Source organism: Lupinus angustifolius, chromosome LG17, assembly GCF_001865875.1.
Source record: "Lupinus angustifolius cultivar Tanjil chromosome LG17, LupAngTanjil_v1.0, whole genome shotgun sequence".
NCBI lineage: Eukaryota > Viridiplantae > Streptophyta > Magnoliopsida > Fabales > Fabaceae > Lupinus > Lupinus angustifolius.
Genome location: NC_032025.1, coordinates 5,091,219 through 5,118,035, shown reverse-complemented (window position 1 = coordinate 5,118,035; position 26,817 = coordinate 5,091,219). Strand labels below are relative to the sequence as shown.

The window sequence follows — 26,817 nt, the reverse complement described above, 5'->3', positions numbered from 1 at the left end:
GTTAAAAAAAGGTGGTACTGGAGTTTGGAGAAATGGAGGATAAGTGGGGTTAATATTTGGTGGTGTATGGGTGGGGGAAATGTTTGGGGGAATAGGGGATAGGTCTGGTGGCGTGGGTGTGGAGATAAGAGGTGGGTTTGTGATGTGAGAGGAAGAACCTAGTGCAGGGGGATCTGGTGGTTGTGGGGTAGAGTGTGCATACCTGCGAGTTTATCAATGATGGAGCGGAGAGCTTCAGCAATGACTTCATGTCGTTGATCTTGCTGGTCGAGATCAACGAAAATCTGAATGATAGTCTCGTCCAATTCCTTACATGCAGCTTTGGGAGACATAGTATGAGATGAAAGCACCAAATGATAGGGATTGAGTGTGAATTGTTGCAGTTATACTAAGTAATAAGGAAACTAAACAATTAACTAAAAACTCTGATGTGCAAAAATTCTTCTTAGCCACTTTAGGGCATAAAAAAGTTTAAATACTAGGAAATTAGGGATAGTCCTACTGGACTTGGGCTTAACATCCTTAGCCCCAAGCCTTTCATTACATTTTAGAAAAAGAAAAACAATTATTATTTAGCAACATAATTATCAAGCCACTTGGATTTATGCTTAACTCAGGTGGATCTAATTGGGCCTCTATCACCAAGTGAGGGTCTTGAAGTTTGATTTCGAATGAACAATTCAAAGTAAAAGGCCAGCATGCAACAGAACTAGAGTCTAGTACCAGATCACCATCACATCAACCATAGCTCAATTATTTCATCTATAGTTGACATATTTATTGGAACCTCAACATTGTGAATTGATATTTATCAAGATACATTCCTAAGGCCTTAGTATTCAAGGAATATAATATACTATTACAGAGAAATAGTTAGATAATCACGAGCACATACTTCACACTGGAAAATCCTCATTTCCAATTGAAGAGCAAGAAATCAAGCAAGAAGAAGTTGTCACACTTTTGAGATTACATTCCATTAATCTTAAGGGGAAAATGTTACATAAAATCAAATGAAGGATATCAATTGTCCAAGGAGACCAAATTGCATTCATTAACACTATAATTTCAGACAGCAAAACCACGAGACTACCTCCGGAAAATAGCAAGTTCTCAACATGACACAAGTATTGTGCCTTGAAAGGAAAATTTTAATTTCAATATTTTCATACAGGAATATTTTATACTAATGTACATAAACAACCTAAGTTTAAAAAAGAGTTAACCAAACATGTGAAGCCACCAAGAAGGCTTCAAATTTGAGCCAAAAACTGATCCTAGTTACTTGAACCACACCACCTTTGTTTGAAGGAATGAAACATGAAAACTGCACCAGTAATTATAGAGTACGGGGAAAATAGGTCTTTGTGAATCACCTTCATGATCCTTGACCATTTTGGCTTCATAAACCGCGGGGAAAATTATTGATTTGGCCTTCCTCAAGTGTATCCTTGCCATTTATCTTGTATGCTATCCTTATGCGCATAACAAGAGATTTCTGAAAAAGATAGTAGTTGCTAGCTATCAAGTGTTCTCTAAGAAGATCTTACACATATATGCAGATGGGACAATAATCTCAGAAAGTAAACGTGCACTCATCCATGCATAAATAGAGACATGGAGGAGGGAGTTTATTTAATCGACAAAGATATATTTTTTGTAATTCCTAATGAGTTTCACTGCTTTTCAAGTTAACTAAAAATACAATGGAGTTTAATTCTGTTATTGAGCCTTGCAATATCCGCAGTGGCTTTGATCAAAACAGTGATCACTTAATTGATCCCTAGACATAAATCACTAACAGTTTTGCAAACACATGTCAGTGATCAGCACTCCTATTAGAATTTAAATCATAAAGCACGTGATGGAAATCAAATATTCATGGTAATGCAAAACTAACAAAGAACTTCTACCTTTCCATGTTGGCTATTAGTAGCTTTCAGAATTTGCATAATAGACCCATTTCCAGCAGCAGGGAGAGTATTGCTGCTTGCAGGATCTAATTGTAATTGGAGAAACTGAAAGTCAAAACAACAACATATATTAGTACTAGACGATGGAGCATAATGAAGCAGTTCAAAAGAAATTGAAATTCCAACAGAGCAACCAGTAAAACAGTTGAAGATTATATCAAACTCTAAAGAGCGAATGTAATTATTTAGCACTAAAAAGTTTAGATAACTAATCAAGAGTAATACAAAGGAAATTACTCAGCTATTGACAGCTCCAAGCAATTTTAGTAGTAGAATCCATTGTTTATGAGAAGCAACGATCACAAGTTCTTTCTTCATATTAAGAATTAAAAAATTACATTATTCATTCAGTCTTTGATTGAATAAACTCGAAACAAGTGGCCTTTATTATATAAAAGCTCTCTCCTCTACCCTCTCTAACAGAGACTTGCGTGAGTCTCCCCCCTCCCACTTCTGTACATCTGCCAACAGCCAACGACCTCAGATCTGGTAAGCTCTTAGGTTGGGAAGTTCATTGCCAAAACACCGGCTCCGGAAGCCTCCCAATGTGCCGCCACCTTGTATTTCCGGCCATACGTCAACACATGAGGGCGCATGGGACACCTGCTTCTGCTCATCTCTCCACAGCCTTCTTCTCTGGTGCATTTCCAATCTTCAACTCTTGCTCCTTCACATTTTTTCCGGTGTCTTCCTTCTGGGCTCCATCTTTGGGTCTCCCTTAACCCCAGTCTGTAACTTCTCTGCTTCTTAACAATTTGTCTGGCTATTCTTCTCCTATTTATCTTTTTTAAAGCTGTTTCAGTGCTTATGAATGGGAGGTGTTAAGCTGTTATCTATTGCAGCCAAATGCTTTGATTTGGTTCTTGAGAATGATAGCTTGTATTTTCAGCTTCAAGTCAGAGGGGCAGGGGCTTTACCAAATCGCTACTGTTGGGTAGAGATGCATCATATTGGTTACTATCCACCTTTCCAGATAAAGCCTTGTCTGTTGCCCCTTCCTTCTTCCGCCTCATGGAATCAGAGCATAAAGTGTACCTCATCCTTCGTGGTCAGAACAAAAAAGGACACAGGATTTTCTTTGGTCGGGGACGGATGCTTCTAGGCATTACCATCTTGTTTATTGGGAAGTCTGTTGTAAGACTAAGAAGAAGGGGGCTTGGCCTTGGTATCCAAGAATAAGGCTTTGGCTGCCAAGTGCCTTTGGTGCTTTCTTACTCATACAACCCCCCCTTTGGCATCGAGTTATTAACAATAAGTATAGTTTGCATCCAAATGGGTGGGACACTAACCCCGTGAGAGGAGGCACTCATGCTAGTCCTTGGAACTTTATTACGCATGGTTTACCTTCTTTTGTCTCTCACTATTCCTTGAAGATGAGAGGTGGTTCTCATGTCAACTTTGTTAGAAATAGCAGATGTGAATATTTAGGGTCGTAAGTTAATACACTTCAATTAGGAATTAATTAGCAATTAGTCTATTCCTCTTCTATGACCATATTTTGTATTATAAATACCATGTGTGCTATACATTATATACAAAATTAGCAAACTTAATCCTGTTATAAACTTTTTGGGAAGATGTTTGGGATGGTAATGCCCCTTTCTTTGAATGTTTTCCAAGACTTTTTTTGGCTCTCCTCTATGCATAAAGTCCCTATATGTTGATTTTCTCTCTAGATGATCTGCCTTGGAATCTCCATTTCTTCAGGAAACTGCATGATAGAGAGGTTGATGAGCTTCAGTCTCCCTTGGTCTAAATTGGTAATATCCGGCTCCCTACTCCATGTGATTTAAGAATCTAGGCCCTCGATCCATTACGGACGTCCACATGTAAGTCCCTTTTTCCAGTTCTTGACACTTTCTCAAAACTAAAATAGTTTTCGTTTAGGGAAGCCCAAAACCTCTAGCTGTTTTATCACCTAATACATGCATAACGTGTGGTTTAGATTCTGAAAATAGACCTCATCTGTTTTTACATTGCTCAACAGTAAAGGTGCTTTGGGATAGGTTGCTTGGTATCTCAGGAGCCTTGGATATATCCTATGGACTTGAAGTCTTTCCTGCTTAGTAAGTTCAGAGGTTTTGGCAAAATTCTATGGCAATACTCTATTTCTGCAGTCTGTTGGTGTATTTGGTTGGAAAGGAACAACACAATATTCAAAGTCACCTTTTCGACTCATGATTATGTCTAGGATAAGGTTACTTTTTTTTTTTTACTTTGTTCTGGTGCAAAACACATGACTTTATGGTGGTGATCATTTGGTCTATATGCAGCGAGACCAGCATGCTTTGATGCATGACCCTTTTGCCTTAGCTTCTAGGTTTTTCTATCATCATGTAATGTAATATTCTTCTTCTTTTCTAATAATATTTCCTTTTTATCATATTTTCTTTCTTCAAAATTACAAATAAAAAAAGGAATAAAAGGGCGGCCCAATACATGAGACTCCCCACCTAGTGGGGTATGGAGAGGGTAGATGTACACAGTCTTATCCCCACAAGCGGAGAGATTGTTTCAGGATTTGAACCAATGATCTCTTGGTCGCTAAACAACAACCTTACTGTTGCGTTGAGGCTCACCCTCTAAGTTAAAAAAGGAATGGGAGGATAATATTCAACGGGAATTTGAAAGCATGAAACCTGAAGTTAACACAATTATAATGAAAATGATGATATCATTGAAAGTGGTAAGTTCAAATTATATGTTTAAAATTACAATGATGATGATCTTAGAGGTACGTGTAGAAAGCTGAACATACTGACTGACATACCTTTGGAACTGCTGCCTGGAAAACAAAATCTGTATATGTATCGAAGGACAAATTCATAAAGGTAGCATGGATAATTGTTGTTTGTGGATTTCCTGGTTGTTTTGAGAAATCGAATGTTAGCCTCAAGTGGCTGCTCTCAAATGCAGTAATAGACGGATGAACTGGTACATTATTTTCTAGTCATGATAAGAGAAGGACGACGAATCAATACTTTGACTAAATCTCAATCAATGATGATGACCAAATATTAAACAAAGTTTACAACCTGTTGGTGGGCTGGGGGAAAAACCATCCAATGCATCCAACATAGGAGCAGCTCCAGCATTTGAAGTTGCTCTTGAAGAAAGTGAAAGTGGTGAGAGGTCATTCAATGGTGAAACCGGTGCCTTGTTACTTGCACTGGAGGATAAGATGTCGACTGTAGATGAGGTGCTTGGGGCAGAAGGTGATCCGATAGACAAAAGATCCAAAAGAACATCTGCAGCACTGTTTGAAGTTTGACCAGCACCTTAAAATGCAAATAAAAATGAGACACAACAAGAATATGTTGAATGAAGTATTCACGATAAAGAAAAGTGAATAAATTTGCATGTTTCTTAACAAAACCAAACAACAACAACCACCACAGAAATCCTATCCCAATAGGTGGGGTTGGCTAGATAGACCAAACAATGCCACTGGACTTTATCAAAACTAAATTGTCAATAAGTCCATTTAGAGCAAGGTCTTTCTTACATTCAAAAAATAAAGAGGGCTTTTCATAAAACAATGCTGCTTACTATTCTATGCATGAAACCATTCTAATTTTACATATAAAAAATTACAGAAACAAAGATGAAAATAATTAGTTTTTAAAGCATTATAATAATTTCTAAGATACACCGCAAACACTAACCAGATTGTTTTGATGCCGGTGACAGATCAACACCAAGAAGGTCGTGAAGAAGATCGCCACCAGAAGAGCTAGGTGCAGGAGCATCATCTGAACTTAGATCAAGAAGATCTATAAGAGGAGCCACGGGTTTGGCTACTCCATTGGGAAGACTAACTGAAGGTGCTAGTGTAGTTGAAGCTGCGCCTGGCAAAGACCCATCCCTCCTACCAACAAAAGTTGCCTCATCCAAAACTGGCATCCTTTCTACAAGCATAGACCTGCATGTGACAAATTTTCATAATAGGATTCCTCTAATGAGAGTGCAGTGGAAACTCAAGCTCTTGGCATAATATAATAAGCAACTTAATTAATCTCACCTAATATTTTGATGCTTTGCAATAATCGAATTGAATTCAATAGATCTCTGCTGCAACTCTAGCACAAAGTTCCCCTTGAAGGGAACAATAATTTCCCTGATCCTCCTGTACATTCAAAAGATTCTAAAATTCCTATGTGAATATACAAATAAGCTTGTAATAGGTGCTTCAGTCTTTGGAGTGCATAGCAAAAGAAGGGACATGGGTGCAGCAAGATCCTCCGATTTGCCATAGACATCAAATGCCATGCTAGAAATTAAACATTTTAAAACTCTCTTAAAGCTCTTGTGAATTTCAACATGAATATTACATTCCAGATACCTCTCAAGTGAAAAAAGCCAGAAAAGAAGAAACAAATTCATTTTAAAGGTGATGAAAGAGTCAAAGAATTTGAAAAACAGATCATACTCTGAACATGATGGAAAACGTGAAGAGAGCTTTAATAGAGCAACCAAAGCCATCACTTTTGTGGTAAGATCTGATGCATGTCGTTTTATAGCAATCTCTAAAACATCCACTGCATCTGATTCAGTCACCTGCAAGAATGGAAAATTTGAGATTTAAGAATAAAAACATTTAAAAATTTGATAAAAGCCATGTAATAGAAGATTGATATTGTATATTTTAATATGTGCTTCTGTGTACAAGAAGACCATTTAGAGGCATCAATAATCAGCAATACAATCATTACTAAATTAAGTTGCATCTCTCTCACAGAAAAAAAGACACAATGGGCATTGGCTCATTCCTCTGTACAATACAGTCCAATTATGCACTAAGGATTAGAAAGGGAAGGAAGCCATGATGATCATATGGTTTATGGTTTTAGCACCTCATGCATGCTGTGCCCAGATTTTGTAAAATTTGCAAATAACTTGAAAAAGTTTCTGCCAGAGAGCATGTTAAATATAATAATCAAACGTGCAAAACAAATCCAGTACTTAAACCTGTTTTCTTAACCAGAATACTCATGTCATCAGTGAGGAAGTGGTTTGGGAGCTAGTGGATTTTATTTTTTCAGTTATTATCCATCATCCGAATAGGAGCCATACAAAAGGAAGCCTAATCAGAGGGTACTGTTAGAACATATTCAACTAGAAATTTCCGAGAATAGTACTATATCAACTAGTTAAATGATTGCTTATGTTCAAGTGATTATCATTTTCATGCACTTTAAGTAGCAGTATAGACATATGTAAAAAGTAAAATTCACCCAAAAAACATTTATAAACTTTCAAGCAGAAGCATTCACTAACTGTTATTGGATCTTCTATGTCAAGCATTCCAACATTATTGACTAGCATGTCACCGAACTCTCCAATGCACCAGACTGTAACTCGAACTAGAATTTCCTGATGAGAAATTCACTAACTGTTATATGAATGGCATCAAATGCAAATCAATAAGATGCCTAGATTTTGCCAAAGCAGGAGTGAGCACCTGTTCAGTTGACGTTTGAAATGCCCTGTATAATGCTCTCACTGTATATCCATGAAGCTCAGAAGCATTGCTTATCACAACAATTAAAGCATGCCATACTTCATCTTTTACAAAATTTCCAGCCTACTAACAGTATGATAAAGATCAATACTTGCACCGAATATATGACTGCATAGAATGGCTCAACATGAGCAGCACAAGCACCAAAGCAGTAATTACAATATATAAGCGGAGAGGTTGTTTCCATGACTAGAATCCGTGGCCATCGGGTAACGAGGCAGCGGCAATCTTACAGTGGCAACAAGGTTCACTCTCCAAATAGTAATCACAACACAGTATCAAATTTAATAGGTAATACTTTATGTCATAGACAGAAGCAATGCAATAGTGAATCAAATTATTGATAAAGAATATGGAATTGTTTACATGCAGCAGTTTGAACATTGATTCCTGAGCCACAAATCATAAAAAGATAATAAAAAGTTATTCATGCTTGTGGGGAAAATATAAAGTTGTCACCAGAAATATTCTTTTCCATGGGATGATACCAGAAGTAACAAATGTAGGGATGAGAAGCAATAGAAATATCAAATATACACACAGATACATCACTGATTTGATAAATATCCTAAAAACTAGCATGTGTTGGGACTTTCGACTTGCAGATTTTAATTTAATATAAAGCTTGCCTCTTATGTTTATACCTCAGAAAGAACCTTGAGCATCTGATCAATGTACCAGATCTTCTCTGGGGAAAACCTGAAGCACCAATAAATAAATGATGGTCAACCAACTACATTTATGGATGTAATTTAAACAAAATCTCTAAATACTAGATCTAAACTGACAGGGGGTAACAAAGATGGGAACATTGTATAATGGGAATGCCATTCAAAACCTAATTACTCACTTTGCAACTATGGAGCAAATTTTGGCAGTAAGATCCCCTCTGAAATCATGATCGCTGACTTTCAGATAATCTATTAGCTCTTTCGCTAAGGGCTTCACATTAGTTTCATTCACCAGAACATATACAAGTTCAAGGGCTCTTTTCTGAATTGAAGCATCTGAATCCTGAAGTGAAGAGTCAAGTCACCAACTTCTCAAGTTGTACATAAAACTCATCTTTTTCATAAATATGAAGCAAGAAAAAATACAACAAATCAATACCTTCACACATTCTAGAATTGTTGCACGGTGTCTCTGCACAGCCTGAGCATCAACAGTTACAGCCTTCATCAGCATGTTTAATGCCACATATCTGAGGGAAGAAGGTAGGAAAAGTAAGATTCACTTCAATAATGAGGCATGTCAATCATGACACATAAAACTAAAAAAATTAAAAATAAAAACGAAAAACATAGGGGTGGAATGAATATAGGGCTTGGGGAACAACACAGGAGATGAGACATTAATTTATCAAACTTTAAAAAGTACTAAATGAGGGCACACAACTGATTCTATACACAATTTTGTTCCTTACTCAACCCCTCGCCCCAATGCCATCCTTTTTACTAATTTAACAGTTATTTATGTCTTTTTCTGTCAACATCCAAAGACGCAATAATAGTCACAGCACATATGTCTAAACAATATAACCAAATATAAATTGCTTAATACAACCATGAGCATTATGGTTGGAATAGAACAGGAGAAAATTTAAAGAGGCCAAAATATCAATCCTACTGATGAGCATTTCCTAGATTTTTGTATCAATTAAGTGAACTGCAATCAGGCATCATTGGTTGGTAGGAGGAAACATCTTAGATTTATTCAATCAAGCCTCAAGGGGGGTGCATTAAAGTATTGAAGTCCTACATCAGTTGAGAATATGAGCCAAGAGCCACTTATAATGTCTTGCCCTCTTGGGCAATCCTCCCCTTATGAACTAGCTTCTGAGGTGGGCATAGGCCCAATAATTCTAATATGGAATTAGAGCCTTGCCATGATATTGGGTCACCCGTAGATGTCCAGTCCTGCGAACATCACACTTCGGATGTCCAATCCTGGCTGTAAAGGGGGTTTTAGAGTATTGAAGTCTTGCACCAGTTGAATATGTGAGGGATGAACCGTTTATAATGACTTGGGCAACCCCCTTCCTATTAGTGAGCTTTTGGGGTGAAGTCTGGCCTAATTATTCTAACATAGAATGTTGGGTGAAGGCATGTGAATGATTTTATCTATCTAATATGTCTCCTCATGCAATAGCCCTTTAGGATTGAAGTGCGGATGATGCATAAGCCTAAAAAACCTTGTGCTGAAATTTTAACTTCTTTTATTTATTCAGAGGATTGGGGACATCGAGGATTGAACTCTTGAACACTTGGTCATAAAGGCTCTTATACCATGTCAGGTTCCATCTGAAAACCAATTGAAATTAAGTGCAGTAGCCCAATAGGTATATAAACCACATCCCAGAAATTGAGGCATGTGATGTGAGACTCCCAACACCCCTTGACACAGGAGCCTATCAGACTATGCGATAGACAATGGGAACGACTGAATTTCAGGAAGGATAGAGATGGGCTATAGGCTCTATACCATCTCAAGAACCAATTCTCCCAAAAGCTTAAGCTGTTGGGTGAAGGACATTAATGATTTTATATACTTAACAGATCTCTAATAATCCTTAATTTTTATGTGATTCTTTCAGCTTTTACAAGTGGAAATTTGGGAAGCAAACACTGAACTTATAGTGTTTGTTAGCCTTCAAAGTTTTTCAGTTAATTATTAAGGGAAAACAATGACCAGAAGTAAACCTGATATTGTTGTCACGGTTTGACAAGAATCTCCCCAAGATATTGATGGCAAGCACACGTAAGCCACCATTATCTTCAACGCTCATTATTGTTTGAACACACTCGTATAAAATGGCATTCCCTGCAACTTTATTCGACTCAGTCTTCGTGGCCACCTAAAAAGGATAGAAAGTTAAAATACTGAAGCATCTAAAATGACCAAATCATACATATTTAATTACAGCATATATGCCATACTACTCCCTACCCAAAAATAAGCCTGATTTACTAAAGTGTTACACAATTAAGCATAGACACTAAGAACCCCTCTTTTCCCTTGCAACCCTCCTCATAATTCTTTAAAGAATTAGATAGAATATATATACAGCTACAGTTGCATTTGAAGAGAAAAGAAATCCAGGATTTTAAGTAGGCTTCCATTTTCAGCGATTACATACAATACATGACCCCTCCCTTCCCCTGAATACACACAAATTTGAACCCGTGACCTATTGGTCACTAAGCAGCAACCTTACCATTGTGGGCTCACAACAAGCAAATATATGTGTGAAAAAATATTAAATTTCAAGCATATTCTAAAAAGTATACTTTCATCATCATTTTACTTAGCTTTTAAGATTAAAAAAACTTCTTTAGACACATCTTGCAAATCAGCATAACACTAAGCACAATTTACAATTTAACATGTTACTTTAACACCAATTCAGATTAATGTCAACAATTGAACAAACTCTCATAGACACTTATAAGTTATAACTCTAGATCATAGCCACCTATTTTAACTTTCATAAAAAAAGAAGTACTCATGCATTTCCATAAAAAGTCTGTTTTCATAGCCATATTGCTATTATACCCACCCGACCATTTTTTTGATACCCCAACTTTCTCGAAAAAGTACGAAATTCATTGGAGATGAATAATTTATTTTTCTATAGTTCACACATAAAGAATGGTTCAGCTTACGATCTTTGTTTGACACTTTGACTTTGTCTGACTTTAGTACAAGATGAACCTGACCAACCATTACATAAACATCTTCGGAACAGTACCACCAAAACACATCAGCATCCAAAATCTTAATAGTGTTTTCTTCCATCTACATCAGAATAGCCCTTGGTACAATTGGCTGGAGCAATTGTAGCTATAGGATTTCTCTTTGCACCTACTTTTGTTGTGGCCTTGTGGGATAGAGATATGTTCAAGGTTTGGTTTCTCTTTGGATATCTGCGCACAGTAGTTTCAAGGGAGTTGCTATTTCAGATATTTCGAGATGCTAGGAATCCCAGCTGATATTCTTCAATTTTTCTTCCCCATGTTGTATCCAGTTTTTTTTCTTCCTATTTTAGAGGACATTCTATCCTCCCTTATAATACTTTTTTATCTTCTCTCTATAAAATAGCCGACCCTAACTAGTGGGATTAAGGCTTGCTTATTGTATCTTCTCCCAATAATTAAAAAATTTATTCCAGAAAAAAAATTTCAATCCTAAGGAATTTGGATGACCATATTAATGTGTCAGTACTAAGGTTCCCCTTAATCAAATTGCATGCAAGTGGAAAAGATATCCTAGAAGCATATACAGTTTTCCACAAATGAACATACAAGGTCATCAACATAACCATGCAAAAATGACAAATAACCCAATCACTCTGCACATGAGCAATTAATTACATAATACTATAAAATTCAATACGTACACAGAACTCACCTGGGCAAGTATGTCATTCATAGAGTCACTAGCACCAGCATCACCTTCACCCAACACTCGCAAAAGTTTAAGCAATCTGATATGGAGAAAAGGGTCTGTGATGCCAGCAATATCATATTCTGGTGAATAAGGACTGTTTGCCAGATCCCTAAGAGTTCTGACCAAACCATCTGTGCATCTCTGCAATAATTGTTCAAAGAATATTTTGTTAAAGCTGGCCACAATCAAAGCTAAATTTATAGAAGGAACTTCACATAAAAATGCCATTGGTGGTAAACTTTGAGATAAAAAAGTAAAATCTATGAACCCTGTTTACATGTCTTTGCAGCTTACTCAAGTATATACTACATAAACTTAATTACCAGACTTGCTTGCAAAAACTAACACATCTGTGGGGTTTGTAAACTAGTCCATGAAAGCATGAGTTTATAAACACCGCTACAATAGCTCGTAAGAAAAGATCAAACACTTCTATAAGAAAAAATCATTAAGAAAGAAGGGAAATACAAAGAAGGTTAAGATATCCTCCAGAAGAAAACAAAAGAAAGAGAAAAAAAATGAACTAATGTGTGTTTCAAATTTTGCAAGGCAATTTCAAAATATATTTAAACAAATCTTAGGAGTCCAGGAAAAATAACTTCATTAAATTTCTCACAACACTTGTGAATCTGTAAGTTCAAGAATTCATGGAAGATTTTAATTCAGAACACCAAGAAGACTGCACATATATAACGATAATTTAATATTGCAGTGCAGAGTGATTTTGACATGCTAAGTCTATTGTAGAGGGAGCACATCTTCTGTCCAAAAAATGTACCACTCCATGCACCACTTACTTGTGATTGGTTGAAAAGATATATTTAAGTTAAAATTTTAATAATTAAGTATTTTTTACCAATCACAAGTGGTGGTACATGAAGTGACGCACTTTTTGAGACAGAAGATGTCATCCCTATTGTAGATAAGTTTACTTCAATTAATATCAAGTGTTTTCTAGAAAATACACTGTGTGATGACAAAATAATTCTAAGAAAGATGGGAAGTTACCTTTCTAATATGCTCAAGAGCTTCTGTGCTAATTTTACACAGATCTGTACAAAGCTGAACCGCAGTGATCAAAACTCCATGATGCTTCTCCCTGAGTAAGGAAATAGCAGGAACGACAAAATTTTCTGCCAGGTCTGGAACCTTCTTTATGATCCTTATAGAACATAATGCTGCCTATATAACAGTGAGTGTGGTTAATTATGAGAATGAACAACAATAAATCAAGAAGTTAAACAGGGAATGTTTCATAAATAACAGAGTCACTGCATTGCATTAAATGGTTACAATTATTTAGAAAACAGGAGTTGGGAGATCACAAAACACTGACAAATAACATTAGATGATGGGACCAGCCTGTTGGATGTTAAGTTCTTAAGAATGTTAAATTTTTAATAGGCAGGCTTCCACTCAAAATAAATAAAATGAAAGAAAAAGAAACATGCAAACAACATTAAACAAAATAGTATTTGTAGTCAAAGCAAAATAATGTCTACAACTGCGACCAGCTAACCTTCATATTCAATATTATAACTAAGACCAAGTTTTGGTATCATTTGATCATGAGTGATTATACGTCCCAAATATATATGCATATTAAATTTAAATGTTCGGGAAGAGATAGAACTCTGGTGAAATACATGAGGTTTAATGAAAAAGTTACCTTCTTCCGAATATTTGGATCACGGAAATGCAGTAATCTCTCAACCTCTGGTGCAAGATCACGAGCCATTTCCGCTGAACAAATGTTTCCTAAAGCACAAAGTGCAAGTCCCACTATATACTGGTTTGTGTGATTAAGGTCTCTGTGATTTAGTTAAGGCTCCACTATAACTCATTATCAATATTTTCCCCTCATTTTGTTAGAAAATCAATGTCAATATCACGTTTGTGAAATGGAAAGTAAAAATCAAGGAATGCAGAAACAAAATGAAACTTTGACTACAAAATGGATACTGTTTCAATGAATTGGTCACCAACATTAGAACTTCTTGCCTTTCATCAAGAAGCAACATGAGGCCAAGGTAGCCGATTCTCTTCTCTGGAAATCCGGGAGATGCTATCAACTTGAGGCACTCCATTTGACCAAAATGTGTGGGATAGCCAAGCATGTGGATGAACATTAGCTTAGCCAGATTCCGATGCCTATAGTCTTGATCATTTTCATTTATTGAAGCGCGAATGGCAGCACATTCTTTTCTTACAACAGCACGCTCTTCTGAAGCAGTCTTGCAAGCACGTATGGCCCGAATCATGTCCCTACAAGTTGAGGTACGAACCGGGCAAATAAAATATATTGATTATAATAAACTCAAATGGAAACTATATATTAAAGGTTTATCAGTTTTGCAACATGAAAAAGAACTCACAATATGCTAACTGTATATTATTTTGCAACCCAAAGGTATTTTGAAATAAAAAGTCAATCACAGATACACAACCAAAAACACACATTGCCACAGGCATATGTAGATAATAAAATACTGCTTGAGTTAGTGACTGTATGGAGGATTGCAGTTCCAAATCATTTATGTAACCTGCTTGAGTTAGTGACTTTATGGAGGATTGCAGTTCCAAATCATGTATTTAACGTTATTTCAAGGATATCAAGTTGGTATAAAAGGGGAAGACAAGAGATTCTCTCATTATTAAGAAACAAATTAAACTGGTATAAGTGAGAGGCTGAGAGCTTAAGACACAGCATTCTCCTCCCCTTCCAAAACCTGCTCACCGTGAAAGAAAATGACTTACGTTCATTAGGACAACCAAGACAGGCCCAATATTGCAACCAATACCATAGGATATTAATCTCTGAATACATTACTTATCCTGAGGAATAATGCAACTAACACATTGTGCATTCTATTTATTCTTAATCTTTTGTGTTCTAATTTTTTAACAACGCTGTACATAAACAGCCTATGCAACAATTGACTGCAGAATTAAGTCTCATCAAGTTGGTTGTGGTACTCAATATGGACAAACATCAGCGACACTCTGCAGATGAGGGGACCAAACCAAAATCTACCTTATAATTTGTAAGTCGTGCACTGCTATGATCCTAAACCTCATGATCACTTTTCCACTGTGTTCAGTTGCTTAGAATATTGGAACTACACGTCTGTATGCCTAAGCTTAGTATAAAGGATTTTATCTTAAAATAGACAGAAGATATATTGTTTATAAATTGTTCCATTGGTTGTAGAAACATAGGAAAGATCCTTGGGTGAAGATGTGAAGTGTTTATTTTAGCTGGTCTTTGAATTCACTTACTGTATTCAAAATAGCTTATGATCAAAATCTTAAGCGCGTCAAACATGCCTGGGAATTCATTAAAATAACTTCATGGGACTTAAGCACATCAAAATAAATTACTGTATTTTGGCAAATTTTAACTAGGAAATGATCAATAATCAATACCAAACATGCCATAGGTTGGTGCTTGATGCCTAGAGTGGAATGTATGTATGCGTAGAAGGCTAACATTTTGGTATACGACTCAGATACTGTGACTACACCAACTAAGCTAAGCACATCAAAATCAGCCACCAAAATGAATTCTTCACAAAACAAAAAAATACTACTTTTAGTTAACCCCACTTGACAGAAGTCAAAATTCCCGAAACTATAACTAAGTTGAGCATTTATAAACAATAAAGCAATAATCATTACGTCTAAATCCTCAGTGTATATCATTAATCAAGATTCTTAACTATAAATGAACAAGTTTTTGAACACATTGGCAAATTGTGTGGTAATTGATGTTTGAATTAAACAAATATGTTGAATTGCTGACCTCAAACGCGTGCCGGAAGAGAAAGGGTTCATGATTGATGACTGTGTGTTGCGACTTTCAAATCAATCGGATCCAATTGTGAAGGGGAGGAATCGAAGGCGATAATCGAAACTGGAAAGTGAGATCCGAATTGATGAGAAGAAGAAATGGAAAGAAAGAGAAAATGAGATTCGGATCTGAGAGATGAAGCGAGTGTTGGTGTCTCAAAGTGTGAAAGGATGAATTTTTCTGTAGAAATGTGTGTTGGGGTGAAACAACTCAACACCCACCTTCCTCTTTCTCTTTTCCCTTTTTGCAACCATTTTACAATTTTATTCTTTTTAATTTTTTTTTATCTCTCCCAAAATTTGAAATGGAATTAAAAAAGTTTTTTTTACCTAAATAATGCAATTATAAAAGATATTTCCTTAAATAATGTTGTTTAGGAATTATATATGACTTTGTGGATAATAAAATAAATTATTTATTGTATGTAGTCTATTTATTGAGTTCTCCTTAGATAAAATCAATTCATCATTCATATTTAATTGACTTACTTTTTTTTGCTATTATTAAGGGTATATTCTCACATTTTTTTGGTAAGGAACTTCCCTTTTGAGTTATATGGCTACTCCTCCCAACAAATGTCGTTTGTATGAATTGAATATTTGACATTTAAGTCATCTTGTGAATCTAGTGTGATCTTACACCGACCAACAATAAATATTTGCAATATTGTTCCCCGATATTCCTTTTTCTCCCAAGAACACCTCACATATATGATGCACCAATTTAATCTCACAAGTATCCCTAGTCGAAAGTCAACATATCTTCACTATAAATACATCATCTCCACCCATTTTATCACATTTTACTCTCAACTATCATTTACTCTATATTTTCTTTTCATAAATTCTTTATCACTCTATATTTCACTCCTCCCTATATTTTGTGTACAACTTTGACGTAATGATTTTATTTCCATATATGATTTTTCTTGTTCTGTTTTGTTATATCAAAATAGAATTTTGTTGTGTTCTTTAATAAATATTTCTATAAAGGCTTATATTTATTTTCTTAATATTTTGTATGTGATGTTTTTTGTGTCCAATTATATTTCTTTATTTATTTTTTGTGTGTATTATATTACTTAAACTAATGTTTCTATTAAGATTATTTCCACAAATCCTAGTTTATTTTTCGATATTAGATTCATCTTCATCGTACTACTCCATTAATAATACTTGTCACCACTCAGAATTTTTAGGATACAAGTAATATTCAAAAGTGGAGTTTTGTGATGGATCAATGTTTGATTCAACTCCATTGTCTTTTTTTATTTATAGGCAAAAGATATATTATGAGGAATACAATGATATTCAACTTATTATTACAAAAGATTAGGTGACATTTTTAATACAAAGTAATTGACTCATATATCAATACAAGAAATTAACAGAAGTGTCTACAAAAGTCACAAACCACTAAGACACGTGAATCTTTACAACATCCATAACCTGAATAGTATTATAGGACTTAAGATAACCCAAAACACTAATTTATTAAGTGAGAGAACATCATAACTTAACTATCACATGAGTTTGTTAATCTATTTCATATGTGACTTCTAGCATTGCCACCTTTTTAAGGGTCAGTATACATAACGACTTTCACTCTATCGATATTGATCATGTAGTCCTTTTTCTTTTACAATCCCTAGGTGGAAAACCTCATAGCTTAAGTCCTATCATTGACTTAGCTACTCTACTCCTAACATAGGCAAATAATGGAAAATAATGGCATTGCAATTAAGCCAAAAACTCAGCATACCACTAGGCAAAATATCATCTCATACTTTTCACTTCTTGTTACAGATCACGCTGATAGAATCACACAAATGGAACATTAAATGTAATGTGGGGTTGAGATTTTGGCTGGAGAGATCAGATACCACCTAAAGGGAGCTACATCTCCTGTATCAAACATTGTACTACTCCCCTTGTATCTCATTAGTTAGAAAAATAAAACATAAATTAAAAATATATTACCTTTATATTTTCTAACTAATAAGTACTAGAGGACAGTGCTCCCTACCTAAAGTGCATATATGCATATTATGTACTGAAGTAATAATTACATTGTGTTTAATCTTTTAACATTTTCTTAGTCTTTAAAGCTGTGTAAAAGAAGTTGAAAGAAGATTGTCTTATTGGATTAGTGGCAAGCCCATAAATGATTCTAGTGAATGACCTCTGTGTATGCTGAGCCATGAACTCTGTGTATTTGATATGCTTATACAAGTTTCCAAGACTTCTGGTGGAGCTATGGCTCCCCTTGATCATGCTGAAGATCCAACACTGACTAAAAGTACTGAAAAGAACTTTATCTAATACCTTTGTCCCTAAGAAAACACTGATCAGTCAGACAAATATTTTTTCCTTTATAATATATTTTTTTGCAGAGATAACTTTCTATTGGACAGTAAACATCATTAGAAGAATCAGCATGCCAAAATTTCTTGATCTTACCCAAAATGATGGCCAATTTGCTTATACACACACTAGAGCTACCTACAACTAAGTGAACAATTTATATCCTGATGACCAGCTTCTCCTTACTAAGATAACAAGGTTTAAAAGAAATCATTACACTTTATGTGCTTGATTTCACCCTCCCCTCTCTAATTAAAGCTGGTGTGGGATTCATTGCTCTTAACCTTGCTGGTTGTATGTACTCAGTACTTGTGGATGTCACCCGTGGAACTGATTCGGGACCGGATGTTGTGATTATCGTAGAGAGAATGGCCATAGTTTACAGGCTTAACAACCACATATTCCTGCTTCCTATCCTGCTCCTGCACTGCCCCGAACAATATTTCATTGGTTACCTCATGGCTTTGTTCGTAGTAAGTGTGAGATATCGATGAATGGTACTGATGGCGGTGATGATGTTTTTGTTGCTGTTGCTGCTGCTGAAGATTTCCATTCCATCCGGTGTAAAATGCTTGACTTCGCCACAGCTCTTGCATTTTTTCTGCATCCTTCGACATGAAAGGATATATTTTGCACGGGGGTGGGCTTCTTGTGTCAATAGAAGGGAGCTCATCTTCGTCTGGAATCACAAAACTTTCTTGCACCGGCCAATCTTTTACTTGTTTTTGAGGTTGTCGGAATAGTGGTTCACTTTGAAATTGGTAGCTCTGTGGTTTACTTCTGAAACCAGGAAATAAACCTCCCATGATCTCAACCACTGATGCCCCAGCATTGGCAAGAAGCTTCCCGATGGATCCAAAGAGACCTTCATCTTGCTTATCAGGTTCATCTTCTGATGGAATAAAAGTTGGCCTGTATGATTTTGAGGGCTTTTGATACGGACTTGGCGAAATATCAGACATTGATGGACCCTGAGCCTACAAAAGAACGAGACAAATTAATTACTGCAGTTTTCTGATATATTAAAATGTCTAACTTTGGGAACCATTGATTATGCAGTTTTAGAGAATGGAGGAAGGGTTTAATTTATGAGCATGCATCTGCTGTAGTGTAGTGCTATGGTTTCCATCACTGTGGTAATATAGGCAATGCACACTTAAAAAATGATAATAATTTGAAAATTATATCATAACATGAAATGACAATTTTCCTTGTCACTGCTACTTATGGAAGTAAGAAGCAATAGATTCATTCTATTGCAAGATGGAGAATAGTTGCATTTCTCTAAATAATTCTGGACATCTACAGCATCTAAGTTTTTTCAAGTTTGGTTGATGAAGAATCATATTTATTTATGACGAATTAAGTTCTAGTAGGTATGTCCATCTCATTTCGTATTACTCATGAGAAGGCGGAAGAAAAGACCGAGCACTCACATCCTGAGATGCTACAATTGTACTAAGTCTATGCTGCAGCAATGCCAACAAATAACCGAAGAAGCCAGCCGAAACAAGCATTGCAATTCCTGCGCATTGAAGGCAACCACTCTTAATTTGTAATTAACAGAATTTCTAGAGAGAAGTGTGGATTGATTTTGTTTACCAAGTGGAAATCCACTTCCATATTGATAAGCACAATCATCAAAGTGGAGTTGGATCTCCCTGATGGCTTGGTTTCCTCTGTCTATAACAAGAAGGGAACAACTGCTACTGACATAAAGCACATCGAAATCATTAGAAAATTTAGCTTCTTCACTTGGTCCATCAACATGGCCCCCTCCGTGGCTCCATTTTCCTCCGGCAATTGTTGTGACCCCTGAAAACAGGAATAGTTGTTCAATAGAATGTTCCAACCTCGGACTCGTCTGAGTAGAACGGAATTATAATCAAAGATTACTTGACCTACACCACTAGAAGAATACATAACAAACACAAGAGTCATAAACCGTCTAGAATTATAACAAGGGAAAGCTTATATGTTATCATATAGGTATCCTATGCATTGACACAAAGGAAAAGGGATGGGAGCAGTGGAAGAGGAGGATGAAATATCATTCAAAGCACGACATAATGTCAACCTGAGTCGCTTATTTTCCTAATTGCCATATTCATAGTATCTGCAACATAGACATTTCCCCTGTCATCGACCGTTATTCCCTTTGGATGATTCATCCTAGCCTCCCTGAGCTTCCCATCAACATGACCAGAATAACCTTCGGCAGATCCAGTCACCAGCTTCGGTCTACTATCTGCAGAATTGCATGCACATGATATTTTTGAAGGGGAGAAATTATATTAAAAAGAGAAGTCTCGGAAACACCGGGTAAGCAACAAAAGAGTTGTGTAATATCGTGCTTGTTGTTAATTAGTACATTAAACTGCCAATGGATGCATAACTATTAGAATTTAGAAGCACATGCTCCAAATGATTGTTTCTGATTCTACATTTATAAAACCAATTGAGCTGAGGGGATAAGGAATAAGAAATGACAGTTTCCATCTATGAACTATTGAAAATCTACTCCATTAATAATACTTGTCACCACTCAGAATTTTTAGGATACAAGTAATATTCAAAAGTGGAGTTTTGTGATGGATCAATGTTTGATTCAACTCCATTGTCTTTTTTTATTTATAGGCAAAAGATATATTATGAGGAATACAATGATATTCAACTTATTATTACAAAAGATTAGGTGACATTTTTAATACAAAGTAATTGACTCATATATCAATACAAGAAATTAACAGAAGTGTCTACAAAAGTCACAAACCACTAAGACACGTGAATCTTTACAACATCCATAACCTGAATAGTATTATAGGACTTAAGATAACCCAAAACACTAATTTATTAAGTGAGAGAACATCATAACTTAACTATCACATGAGTTTGTTAATCTATTTCATATGTGACTTCTAGCATTGCCACCTTTTTAAGGGTCAGTATACATAACGACTTTCACTCTATCGATATTGATCATGTAGTCCTTTTTCTTTTACAATCCCTAGGTGGAAAACCTCATAGCTTAAGTCCTATCATTGACTTAGCTACTCTACTCCTAACATAGGCAAATAATGGAAAATAATGGCATTGCAATTAAGCCAAAAACTCAGCATACCACTAGGCAAAATATCATCTCATACTTTTCACTTCTTGTTACAGATCACGCTGATAGAATCACACAAATGGAACATTAAATGTAATGTGGGGTTGAGATTTTGGCTGGAGAGATCAGATACCACCTAAAGGGAGCTACATCTCCTGTATCAAACATTGTACTACTCCCCTTGTATCTCATTAGTTAGAAAAATAAAACATAAATTAAAAATATATTACCTTTATATTTTCTAACTAATAAGTACTAGAGGACAGTGCTCCCTACCTAAAGTGCATATATGCATATTATGTACTGAAGTAATAATTACATTGTGTTTAATCTTTTAACATTTTCTTAGTCTTTAAAGCTGTGTAAAAGAAGTTGAAAGAAGATTGTCTTATTGGATTAGTGGCAAGCCCATAAATGATTCTAGTGAATGACCTCTGTGTATGCTGAGCCATGAACTCTGTGTATTTGATATGCTTATACAAGTTTCCAAGACTTCTGGTGGAGCTATGGCTCCCCTTGATCATGCTGAAGATCCAACACTGACTAAAAGTACTGAAAAGAACTTTATCTAATACCTTTGTCCCTAAGAAAACACTGATCAGTCAGACAAATATTTTTTCCTTTATAATATATTTTTTTGCAGAGATAACTTTCTATTGGACAGTAAACATCATTAGAAGAATCAGCATGCCAAAATTTCTTGATCTTACCCAAAATGATGGCCAATTTGCTTATACACACACTAGAGCTACCTACAACTAAGTGAACAATTTATATCCTGATGACCAGCTTCTCCTTACTAAGATAACAAGGTTTAAAAGAAATCATTACACTTTATGTGCTTGATTTCACCCTCCCCTCTCTAATTAAAGCTGGTGTGGGATTCATTGCTCTTAACCTTGCTGGTTGTATGTACTCAGTACTTGTGGATGTCACCCGTGGAACTGATTCGGGACCGGATGTTGTGATTATCGTAGAGAGAATGGCCATAGTTTACAGGCTTAACAACCACATATTCCTGCTTCCTATCCTGCTCCTGCACTGCCCCGAACAATATTTCATTGGTTACCTCATGGCTTTGTTCGTAGTAAGTGTGAGATATCGATGAATGGTACTGATGGCGGTGATGATGTTTTTGTTGCTGTTGCTGCTGCTGAAGATTTCCATTCCATCCGGTGTAAAATGCTTGACTTCGCCACAGCTCTTGCATTTTTTCTGCATCCTTCGACATGAAAGGATATATTTTGCACGGGGGTGGGCTTCTTGTGTCAATAGAAGGGAGCTCATCTTCGTCTGGAATCACAAAACTTTCTTGCACCGGCCAATCTTTTACTTGTTTTTGAGGTTGTCGGAATAGTGGTTCACTTTGAAATTGGTAGCTCTGTGGTTTACTTCTGAAACCAGGAAATAAACCTCCCATGATCTCAACCACTGATGCCCCAGCATTGGCAAGAAGCTTCCCGATGGATCCAAAGAGACCTTCATCTTGCTTATCAGGTTCATCTTCTGATGGAATAAAAGTTGGCCTGTATGATTTTGAGGGCTTTTGATACGGACTTGGCGAAATATCAGACATTGATGGACCCTGAGCCTACAAAAGAACGAGACAAATTAATTACTGCAGTTTTCTGATATATTAAAATGTCTAACTTTGGGAACCATTGATTATGCAGTTTTAGAGAATGGAGGAAGGGTTTAATTTATGAGCATGCATCTGCTGTAGTGTAGTGCTATGGTTTCCATCACTGTGGTAATATAGGCAATGCACACTTAAAAAATGATAATAATTTGAAAATTATATCATAACATGAAATGACAATTTTCCTTGTCACTGCTACTTATGGAAGTAAGAAGCAATAGATTCATTCTATTGCAAGATGGAGAATAGTTGCATTTCTCTAAATAATTCTGGACATCTACAGCATCTAAGTTTTTTCAAGTTTGGTTGATGAAGAATCATATTTATTTATGACGAATTAAGTTCTAGTAGGTATGTCCATCTCATTTCGTATTACTCATGAGAAGGCGGAAGAAAAGACCGAGCACTCACATCCTGAGATGCTACAATTGTACTAAGTCTATGCTGCAGCAATGCCAACAAATAACCGAAGAAGCCAGCCGAAACAAGCATTGCAATTCCTGCGCATTGAAGGCAACCACTCTTAATTTGTAATTAACAGAATTTCTAGAGAGAAGTGTGGATTGATTTTGTTTACCAAGTGGAAATCCACTTCCATATTGATAAGCACAATCATCAAAGTGGAGTTGGATCTCCCTGATGGCTTGGTTTCCTCTGTCTATAACAAGAAGGGAACAACTGCTACTGACATAAAGCACATCGAAATCATTAGAAAATTTAGCTTCTTCACTTGGTCCATCAACATGGCCCCCTCCGTGGCTCCATTTTCCTCCGGCAATTGTTGTGACCCCTGAAAACAGGAATAGTTGTTCAATAGAATGTTCCAACCTCGGACTCGTCTGAGTAGAACGGAATTATAATCAAAGATTACTTGACCTACACCACTAGAAGAATACATAACAAACACAAGAGTCATAAACCGTCTAGAATTATAACAAGGGAAAGCTTATATGTTATCATATAGGTATCCTATGCATTGACACAAAGGAAAAGGGATGGGAGCAGTGGAAGAGGAGGATGAAATATCATTCAAAGCACGACATAATGTCAACCTGAGTCGCTTATTTTCCTAATTGCCATATTCATAGTATCTGCAACATAGACATTTCCCCTGTCATCGACCGTTATTCCCTTTGGATGATTCATCCTAGCCTCCCTGAGCTTCCCATCAACATGACCAGAATAACCTTCGGCAGATCCAGTCACCAGCTTCGGTCTACTATCTGCAGAATTGCATGCACATGATATTTTTGAAGGGGAGAAATTATATTAAAAAGAGAAGTCTCGGAAACACCGGGTAAGCAACAAAAGAGTTGTGTAATATCGTGCTTGTTGTTAATTAGTACATTAAACTGCCAATGGATGCATAACTATTAGAATTTAGAAGCACATGCTCCAAATGATTGTTTCTGATTCTACATTTATAAAACCAATTGAGCTGAGGGGATAAGGAATAAGAAATGACAGTTTCCATCTATGAACTATTGAAAATTGTGATGTAATTTTCTAGAGAAATCCATAACTATCTAGATATGTTCTAGAGGAATCCATAATTATGTAGATAGTACAAGTTGGCATTCACTCTTCATTTGTAAAGCATGCAAATAAGAAGCAAATCATTCTAAGTTCTGTAGCTCCAGAGCTTCTCCACTTCTATTTTCACTACTATCATGAACTCTAGTTATTCTAGGAAATGTTAATATCATAAAATGTTCTAATGGTTTCAGCACTTCAAGATTTTCAGAACAGATGGAAAGAAGAAAATTGGAGTTACTAACAAAATTACATGAAAACGATATGCTGCAGTCTCAGACAGTAATGAACTTCAATTACACCAAAATGATCTTGAATCGTGACCTGGTATGACTGGTCTAAAAATACTGCAATTACACTTTTGCAAGAAGTGCTGAAGAGAATGTCCTGAGATAGTAAGTACACATCATTGAGTAGCTCATAATTTCCAAAGTCAGAGCAAGTTTTAAACATTATTCGATTTGACACAGTTAAAGGACAAAAGGCCAAGAAGCTAATTAAGAGTAAAAAATCTAAAATCAAGCCAGAAGCTGGTGAATTGCAATTCTCTACAACAAAACTACTCCTAAAATCTCCAAAAAATATGATGATTTGACCAATTCAATAACCAATAAATAGAGCGAATTCGGGCAATGAGTGAGATTATAAGCTAGCACATTGGCACACTTACATAAAGAAAGTGAAGATGAGATCCTATAAATGTTATTATTATCTGAATCCAAAATCAGAAGCTCCCCATTGTGCAACACCTCAACTGCATAAGGTTCAATTCCAAGCTTGCTTCCATCAAAAACTGTTTCCACACTATAACCACTCTCAAACTTCATCATCGGCTTCCCTGAAACCGCTGCAAAGTCAACATTACAAATTTCATAAATTAAAACAAAAAGAAACTTCAAAACAATAAACAAAAATGCAAGAAGGATGATAACAGATCCATACCTGTTCTGGTGCTGGCTTTGAGTGACCAAACCCATTTGGTAATAGCAGGCACAGAATTTGAGAGAAACCCAGTAACAATCTCTGCATAAAGTTTGAAAATTTGAGATAAAAAACAGAACTTGTGATCAAATTAAAGTGAATGAAAAGAAGGTGTACTTAGTACTTACTTGCAGGGGAAGTAGTAGATGGTGCAGCTGAAGCACCTTCAAGTACAAGCAAGAGAATGAGACCCAACACAGAATAGAGCTTAAAATTACCCATTTGCAAGAGAATGGAGCACCTTGAAATGGAAATGGTAGCTCTCATAAATGACGAAGAAAAATAACTAATTCATGGAGGTTGGAGCTGAAAGGCCAAATTTTTTATTATATTGAGTGTTAGTAGAAACCAAAAGAAAAACTGGGTTTTGTTAATGTTGAGTTAGTGAGTGAATGGGTGAGTGAGGTGAGTGTGAGAGTGAAGTAAGAATGCATAAAGAGAAGGGAAAAGGCAAAAGAGAGAATAGAAAAGAAGGGAGAAAAGTAAGTAGGACTAGTGGATCATGAACCGCCATTGTAGTGTCTTAATCTTAATTGATTTGTTATAATTATAGGATCATTTTTTAAGAATAGAAAGTGATTGATTTAGTATATGTTATTGTTATGGTAACAAATAAGTGAATAACTACTATCAACATATATTATCTTACCAAAATCTAATAGTCACACATAGATTCTATTAGATTTTTAGATATCACATTAGTTAAAATGTTAAAACTTTTCGATTCTACAAATAATATTTATTGGGAGGATGATCATATATTTAAAAGAGATTAGTTTTTTAATCATAGGATATGATTAGATACACACAATGTGCAAGGATTATTAATTCCAAAGAACTGCCACCTCTTCACTAATCTTATTGGGTTCATAAATATTATTGCTCATGCAAAATAAGTGAATTTTCTCTCATCTCAATGTGAACGAACTATATATGCCACACTACTAAAAATATATGTATATTATAGGCACCATAAATTTATCGCAGTATAAAAATTACAGCATAGCTTCCACCCAAAAAAAGAAGAAAGAAAAGTGAAGTTACAGTATAGAAATAAAATGATAACTAAACCTGTTAACAAATTTTGCAAAAAATATGAAAGGAAGGACACTCTAGTTAACAATTTAAGTGGCAAGAACAACATTTTGATTACTTGTAGAAGTTTTTTATTTTATTTTGTATGAAATTTAATTGTAGAAAGTAGAAACTGAAATTACAAATTTTTGTGCTGTAGATATGCCAGGGTTATTTACCAATAAAAACAGTTAAAATTAATCTGTGTATATAATATCATTTCTTATAAAATGGATAATAGATGAGTAGACAATGCATTTATTTGTGTAAACGTAGGCTAATATTGTGAAATAGTAATTAAATACACAATGAACAGAAGAATCATTAA

General features: G+C 35.7%; 3 protein-coding genes across 5 annotated transcripts; all 3 read right to left on the bottom strand.

The window, feature by feature from the left end:
• LOC109331543 (AP-1 complex subunit gamma-2-like) lies at nt 953–15,854 on the bottom strand. The gene is made up of 18 exons (XM_019566109.1): nt 15,743–15,854; nt 13,903–14,205; nt 13,610–13,751; nt 12,949–13,122; nt 11,902–12,081; nt 10,194–10,348; nt 8,605–8,695; nt 8,345–8,508; nt 8,139–8,193; nt 7,435–7,557; nt 7,251–7,346; nt 6,403–6,530; nt 5,995–6,099; nt 5,639–5,895; nt 5,009–5,251; nt 4,744–4,919; nt 1,914–2,018; nt 953–1,498 (listed from the first exon to the last, which is right to left on the bottom strand). The coding sequence occupies exons 1-18, from the start codon at nt 15,772–15,774 to the stop codon at nt 1,403–1,405; spliced, it is 2,625 nt and encodes an 874-aa protein (XP_019421654.1). The 5' UTR covers nt 15,775–15,854; the 3' UTR covers nt 953–1,402.
• Nucleotides 18,090–20,441, bottom strand: LOC109330807 (the record flags this gene model as incomplete). Its single annotated transcript, XM_019565085.1, has 5 exons — nt 18,090–18,390; nt 18,427–19,130; nt 19,590–19,678; nt 19,756–19,968; nt 20,231–20,441. Coding segments are annotated over 4 exons (1,188 nt in total), but the record flags the coding sequence as incomplete, so codon positions are not given.
• On the bottom strand, nt 21,813–25,820 carry LOC109331310. Of its 3 annotated transcripts, XR_002105772.1 has the most exons (9): nt 25,544–25,816; nt 25,377–25,457; nt 25,105–25,281; nt 23,954–24,124; nt 23,479–23,691; nt 23,313–23,401; nt 22,150–22,853; nt 22,090–22,113; nt 21,813–22,019 (listed from the first exon to the last, which is right to left on the bottom strand). XR_002105772.1 is itself a non-coding variant. In XM_019565720.1 (8 exons), exons 1-7 carry the CDS (start codon nt 25,680–25,682, stop codon nt 22,179–22,181), a joined length of 1,539 nt encoding a protein of 512 aa, XP_019421265.1. In that variant the 5' UTR covers nt 25,683–25,820; the 3' UTR covers nt 21,813–22,113; nt 22,150–22,178. The 3 variants fall into 3 exon arrangements, 2 of the variants coding, with proteins under 2 accessions (XP_019421265.1, XP_019421264.1); XM_019565720.1 differs by having other exon boundaries at nt 21,813–22,113; nt 22,150–22,847; nt 25,544–25,820; XM_019565719.1 differs by having other exon boundaries at nt 21,813–22,113.